Source organism: Coenobita brevimanus, chromosome 111 (genome assembly GCF_032717465.1).
Source record: "Coenobita brevimanus isolate Jiangsu-jjx chromosome 111, ASM3271746v2, whole genome shotgun sequence".
In the NCBI taxonomy this organism is placed as follows: domain Eukaryota; kingdom Metazoa; phylum Arthropoda; class Malacostraca; order Decapoda; family Coenobitidae; genus Coenobita; species Coenobita brevimanus.
The window spans coordinates 5,917,658-5,925,265 of record NC_137064.1 but is presented as its reverse complement, the minus strand read 5'-3'; the positions used below and the strand labels follow the sequence as shown (position 1 = coordinate 5,925,265).

The following is a 7,608-nucleotide window of genomic DNA, read 5'->3' as shown; positions in this document are numbered from 1 at the left end:
GCTGGAAACGAACAACGAAGTTATGATTTTATATCGTCTCCATATTCTTCGTAGCTAGCATATTTTAGTGTTAATCTCGTTACAACTCATCATTCAAGATAGATGGCAATTGAGTATAGGCAGTATATCCTGCTGGACATGCAGTTCTTAAATGACTAGGCATACAGCATTGTTTACTGGATGGTCTGTCTCATCACAAAATTGTGGATTGTTGCAATACCAAAGTTATTAGTATCCAGTCACTGGAGTAGCTAAAGAGGATGGGCAGGGCCCTCCCAGCGAGACCCGTGGGCCCAGTTTGAAAAATCATTCATCATCCAAACTTTTCCTTTTCGCCCAGGACGAGTAGAAATAGAGTCCACAGATAAAGAAAAAAAAAAATGATAAAGGAAAACTATCAACAGCATGACCATTTCAGTGGGCCACACTCTTACAGATTCAACCTCATAGGCATAACCACCCACGCTTAAATGCTTCACTTTGTCCTTCAACTATTAAAGTGAAAAAATCAATCAGGTAACTCACGTCACCAGGGCAATATGGGTACCAAACCCCGCCATACAATATGTAAAAATTTTTTCCAAAAAGATCGATCCCGTTCATTCCTTAGCGTCACCAACTTTCATCCCTCCCTTTATCATACACACATTTACCTTACCTGTCCACCACCTATTCGTCTTTCCAATATCAATTAACTGATACACTAGCTGTCCATACCATACATACAAACTCTTTAGCTAGTGCACATCCTTATCAAATTGCAGTATAGTAGCACCGAGGGCAACCCAACACCCCCAGAAGGAGCCCACAGAGGAGCATATACAGCGTGCCTGGACCCCAGGCGACAGGGACATAAGTACCCCTAGGCCACACACCCCTACAACCCAGAGCTCGCCCGTCGCCACCATAGCAGGAATACGAGACTACCTTCCGGGTGTCAACCACCGACAACCACAGGAGCTATTACTCTAGGTCCAGTCAGCACCCCAGACGGCCGGTGACCGCTCAACCCTCCTACAGGAGACGGCCTGCAGCCGCTCTGGAGGTAACAAGGAGACGGCCGGTAGCCGCTCCCACCTTCGTCAGAATACTGTACAGCCAGAAGCCGCTCTGAAGGTGCCCTAAACGAGACGGCCGGTAGCTGCTCAACCCTCCTACAGGAGATGGCCTGCAGCCACTCTGGAGGTAATGAGAAGGCGGCCGGTAGCCGCTCCTGCCTTCGTCAGGAGACAGCCGGTAGCCATGCCCCTCAAGATACAGCTGGTAGCCGCTCGACCGTCCTACAGGAGACGGCCTGCAGCCGCTCCGAATGTAATGAGGAGACAGCCAGTAGCCGCTCCGAATGTAATGAGGAGACAGCCAGTAGCCGCTCCCACCTTCATCAGGAGACGGCTGGCAGCTGCTCTGAAGGTGCCCCTCAAGAGATGGCCTGTAGCCGCTCGACCCTCCTACAGGAGACGGCCTGCAGCCACTCCTGCCTTCGTCAGGAGACGGCCAATAGCTGCTCCGAAGGTGCCCTTAAGTTGGCCTATAGCAGCTCCCTTCCCCAGGCCACGGCCAGTAGCCGCGCCCCTAGAAGGCCACGGCCAGTAGCTGTGCCCTATGGCAGAAGACGGCCGTTAGCCGCTCCTCTGTCAGGTGCTGACTCCTATCCACGAAACTACAATCTGGAGGGAGACCCCAGTCTGGAGGAGTATTGAAGAGACCCTGTAACTACCACCGGGCTCTTCTCACTGCAGCCAGTTCCTGAGAGGAGCCACCTGACGGACCCCAACGGAGGCCGACGCCGCAGCCTACTCCTGACAGCGTCTCCAACCGCAACCCCCGGGACCTCCAGACCGCCCCCAGGACCCCCGCGCGGGAGACCCCTTTGCCCCGACGACAGAGATCTTCGTCCTCCGTCAGGCACCTGAGCGAGAGGTTCAGGCAGCTTTTCGGCCCCAGCCCTGACGGCAAGACTCCCGCCCCAAGCCCTGAAAATGCGGGACTCTTCGCCACCAGCAGCCCTGGATGAGAGGACGCCCCTACGCACGATCCCGTGGCCCCTAAATACGGAGGCCAGTGGCGGAACTCAGCCCCGTCAATAGTTTTTTTTTTTTTTTTTTTTTTTTTAAATGCGAGGAAGAAGGAACCAAAGGCCATGAGCCCGCAGTAACAGTTCCCTCAAAGAGAAAAACAAAATACAATAGAGAGCCAAATTCAAGATCCGATCATTTTGAGATGCCTGGACACACTGCGTTTGAAAGACTGGAGATCATAGGCAGCAGGAAATACAGACAGAGGGAGACAGTTCCAGAGCTGACCTGTTGCATAAATGAAAGACTGGGAGTAACGGTTAACTCTTGCATTAGAGAGCTGGACAGAAAAGGGATGAGAGTTTGTTGCCAGACGGGTGCTACGCGCCCATCGTAGAGGTGGAGGAATGCAAGCAGACAGTTCAGAGGAGCAGTGACCATTAAAGTAGCGATAGAAAAGAGATAAAGATGCAACAGTGCGGCGAAGAGACAGAGGTTGAAGGGAGTCAGTAAGAGGAGGAGAGTTAATGAAAAGATTAACAGAGTAAACAGAAAGATTTGTTTTAAGGAAAAGTTATGAATGTTGGATGTCTCTCCATGGTGGTCAAGCATACAAGAAATGTGCACTACAAGATGCTCTAGGTCATTAGGGATAGAAAAGATTTAAGCTTGTTCACCAGGTTGATCAGTAAATGGATAGGAGCCAAAGGTGTTGGTAAACACTGAAATCACCTAAATTTGGAGTTTTAAGAGAAAGAAGAAAGTGAAAGAATGTGTTCCATCTGAGCGTAAGACAGCCAAAGGAATTTTTCATAGCCTGTAGAATTACGGGATAAGTACACAGCACAGATATATTTTGCCAGAGAATGACAAGATAGCCAAAGCCAAAGTTTATAGAGATTTCACTGGATTCAAGTTCAGGAATATGAGAGGAGGATATATTGTTGAGTACATACACACAACAACCACCCTTGGCTTTGAAAATAGTATGGAGAAAGTACCATAGGAGGATAGAGAAGGAGTTGCTGTCAGTTTCCTCAGACAGCTGAGTCTCGGTAAGGAAGAGAAGATGAGGTTTACAGCAAGAGAGGTAGTGTTCAGCAGGGAGAAAATTAAAGGAAAGGTCACAGATATTACATACATGAAAAGACAATGGGTCAAACGATGATTCCATGCATCTTACTTTGTTGTCACCAGGAGAGGGGTGGATGTTAGGGGCTTAAGAAGCATACTGTATTTTGCACAAATGCACGCACGCACACACGCACGCACACACGCATGCACGCACGCGCGCGCGCGCGCGCGCGCACACACACACACACACACACACACACACACACACACACACACACACACACACACACACACACACACCTTTGACCAGCCATTTCTGTTTTCTATACAACTTAAAAACATAATAAGATCTTTGCTGAGGCCCTGAAATAATGTCTCATGTAAGGCAAAATGTTTAAAAATGGCACATACAATTATCAGTAAAACAGAAACGAATGATAATGGACTGCCAGTACATTAGCTGCTATTATGTATGGATATCTAATAATGGTGATACTGAAAAAGGTTCATTTATTTTTTTGAAAAATATGTTTTATACAAATGTGTAAGAATAACTGTCAGTAAGAAAGGCTGCAATTATGAACATTCATGACATAATATTACTATTATAAAAAATAATAACAATAGTAATATAAATAAGAGAATGTTAAAAATGAAGCTGTAGGATATCACCCTACTTCCCTTACAGCATTTCCCAGACACAGAAACCTCTCACCTCTTCTTCAGCCTGAACTGTGGTGCATTAATGCATGATATTCTTCTAATAAAATAGTAAACATATTACTGCACTTACAGTACTTAAAAAAATAGTAATTTACAGTACAATATAATATGGCTAACACAGCCTGGTTAAAAACATCAGTAAGGGATTGTGTCAGGTTCCATGCAACTGACTACAATCTTTAATCAAATACTTTCTTTGGAAACAATTTTACACGGTTCAGCCTAGCATTATGCCAAATTAAATGACAGTAAAAATCACTGGCACAGTATTGGTTTCTGGGCACACCAGTATTTCAAAACCCTATATGTGAGGGGCAAAAGGTGTTACCTGCTGCATAAGAGACAACTCCAGAGGAGAAATGAATGCAGAAAAAGTACACAGTAATATACTGGTATCTCCAGTCAGGTATATTATAATTACCAAATCCTTTTAGTGCATTTCATCTCATTAACTAACTATGAAAATTAACTGTGAACTACCGTACTTGTCAGACAACGATTTTCTGAAACAAGAATTGTACCATGAGCTGTGTTGTTAGTTATGGCAGTGGTAAATTGTCAGAAGAGCACATATTACAATAAATAAAACCATTCTTAACCCCTTAAACGCGGATCGTCGCATTTGCGACGGTCGGCCCAAAGGACAGAACGGCAGATCGTCGCGTTTGCGATTTGAGTAAATTTTGAATAACCGCGGGCAAGCAGGCTCCAGCTGGTATTGTCTATCAGTACCACCACCCTCTAGCTACAACTAGCATACTTTACCTTTGTACTACTGACCTCAGTTGTTGCCAAATATCGCGTTTTCCCCCCGTCCCCCCCCACCATGGCCCGGCCAGCCTGGCTGTGATACATGGCAGCGCTCTGAGCGCTCAGAACTGTAAATCTGCGATCTCCTCTCACAAGCAGTTTATGCTACTAGGAAACGCTAGTTTCCCCAGTTGTAACACTAGCTTTTTTTCTCACGGTTTGCCCCTGTTTAGCGTCAGTTTACTGCAGGCTTTCAAAGTGAGATTATGGCGAGTTCTAGCTCTTCCCAGTCAGTGCAAGCGGCTGACAGGAACGAGAATAAAGTGGCGGACGTAAGGCAGAATAAAAAGAGCGCCGTGGTGATCTTTTGGGAAGTAATATGATTGAAAATAATGTAGTATACATGTTTTTAGCTGTGAAAATGGAAATGTTTGTTGAGTGACGGGAAGACCGCCGCCACAGTGCATGTCGGCCGTACGCTCCGTTGATTTTAGCCTTATTTTCAGTGCTTATTGTACAAATACGGATTCCTAACTACCTTTACGTTGTAGTATAAAGTTTACTGTGACAGAATGAGGCTGTGGTAAAGGGGAAACCGGGTTGCTGGAGGTGTGAAAGTGAAGATTTGGTTACCCAACTTTGCAAGTCTCCACAAGTCCTTGGGTAGTCCACGAAGGCTCAACACCTGTCTCTGGAGAAAGCTGAATGTAAGTACTATCTGCCATACCAAGTATAATGTTCTAGGGTTAATCTCTGATTTTTGGCGAATATTTTCCTACAGGTACTCAGACCGCGATACAACCCTGCCACTCGGGGGGGATCGACTGTACACAGCCGCGTTTAAGGGGTTAAACATCGTCACAAGTAGTAATACCGTACATGACTTTTCTCCCTCTCTTCTCTCTCCTCTCCTGTCAGCATATTCTTTCCTTTTTCATTCCCTTATTTACTTACTATAATCCTTACGTTTTTTCTTCATCTAAATGGAGTGAGGCTGTATCCAGAAACAAGGAAAACCATCAACTGCATACTCAGTGAACATGCCATACAACTGTTCACACATCCCTGAAGCCGCAATAATCCTAGTTCCACCTCATAAGCCTTATTTACTAATTTTCTAAAATTCTTCATCTCCATGCCTGACAGTCCAGGGACTTTTTCTTGCTACCACCTGACAGCTTAATTCTCCTTAGAAGTAACCTTTCAAATGGAGGTCTTCGATACAACTCCATTCATAACTTTATTACAAGATATCCCCACAAAATTATTCTAACTAAATAGGTTAATCTTTTTTTACTGGATGATGAATGGAAGTATTATTATTATCATTATTTTCTTCCCACCTCACTCCTTCTATATCCTTCACTTCCTGACTTTTCTTTTGATTATATATTACTTCCTCTACCTCCTTCCCCTCCTAGCAGTTTTCTTTTTCATCAGTTTTTCCTGCCTCACTCCCCTCATTCCTTCAGCCCCTAAACATGAATGTGGTCCTGAGGCGTGACACATGCTCCAGCTGCTGCTTGTACACAGCCAATTTGCGTGACAGAGACTCCTTCATCTCCACATAATGTCTCTCATGCCGAGCCTCACTCAGCTCCAGCATCAGCTTGTCCAGGGCAGTGTAAGGCAGCCACACCGCTGGTTCAGTGTCGCTCAGTCCATTACTTAAGCCAACCTGGAAAGAGAATTAGGGATGGTTATGGGAAGCAAACAATGTGCAGTTGTGAGTCCATTACTTCAGCTAACCTACAAATAGAAAGGGGGATGGTTATAAGGTGCAAATGATGTACAACTGCAGGCAAATGAAGCAGGCAATGCCCCTGTCCTACACTCAAGTTGTAGGTTATTTCTGAGTGATGAGCTGCAGTGGGCCAAGGGAGAGGGAGGAATGGTAGTAGGTGAGGGAAGAAGATGGAAGGTGCTATCACTCCCCATTCCCCCCACTGCAGGTGAGTGGAGAGGAATGAAGGTGCGATCACTCCCCAGTGCAACCTATCAGCCAGAAACACCCCACATACTGAGTGCAGGAGCTAGGGCTGTGTCTGTGTTTCATGTGCTTGTAAATGAATATACAATAAAAAATGTGTTTTGTAGGAGTGGCATGATGCTATCCTGTTGCTGTTGTTGCCCTCTGCTCATCTGAACAAGAAAGTGCAGGCTGAAAGCTGCTGTTCTGCAGTCCACCATCCCCCCTTTAGGGAATACAGAGGGGTCTGGTGTTGTTACTGATGTTTACCCCAGGCTCATCTGCACATGAACCCAACTGACCACAAGAAACCAGCTGCTTTGCTACCCATATCAACAAATGTCCCTCAATTCCCCTCCTATCTCCTAAAAGGAGGATGGTAGATTACAGGAAAAGGGCAACATCCAAGTGAGTCTAGGGCAGAAACAACACAATGCTCATCAGCTAAGTCTAGCAGGTTGCAGCATTGTGTTAAAAAATTATCGTATACAGTACATTAATCAATTATCAACACTTTCAGCACAATATACAGTCGGCGCAACGGAAGTCTGGACCCTCTAATTCACACCATATATTTCGTAGGGTCCAGGAAATATTGTAGGAAAATTCCTCTAGTTGGTGGATTTTTTTTCTGGTGGTTTCTAGCAACTTTACAGGCTTATCACCACATGCCGTGAGTTTATGAGTTCAATGCCTGCCTGACTTTGGATGGGACAGTACGTCAGATTATCTTGTCCTGCCCGGCCCTTGTTAATTTCAAAGCTCTCTTTTTCACACCCTCCTCTGCCTTAGTGAATCATTGGAGATGGGTCCCAAGCCACTACCGAATGTAGAAAAAGCCCGAATTTTAACTATGAGAGAGGAAAATGTAAAAATTAAGGATATTTGTGTTCGAACTGGGCGAGGAAAATCTACCGTTATGTCACTCCTTGCTGCTGCCCACCACCTGCCAAAAAACAGAATTCCCCAACATAAAGACAGGCTAGGACCTAAAAGGAAGACATCACCAACTACGGACAGGTTACTGAAGCAAGCTGTGCTAAAAGACCCACGTTTGACTCCTAGACAACTGAAAGA

General features: G+C 45.5%; 1 protein-coding gene across 1 annotated transcript in view; it reads right to left on the bottom strand.

Annotated features, from left to right (window-relative positions):
* Positions 1 to 5,751: 5,751 nt before the first annotated feature.
* Positions 5,752 to 7,608, bottom strand: part of Nup160 (nuclear pore complex protein Nup160) — a 78,796-nt gene continuing 76,939 nt past the window's right edge. The window contains 1 exon segment of the mRNA XM_080286514.1: positions 5,752 to 6,240. Within this exon segment, the coding sequence (XP_080142640.1) occupies positions 6,031 to 6,240 (210 nt within the window). The 3' untranslated portion in view covers positions 5,752 to 6,030.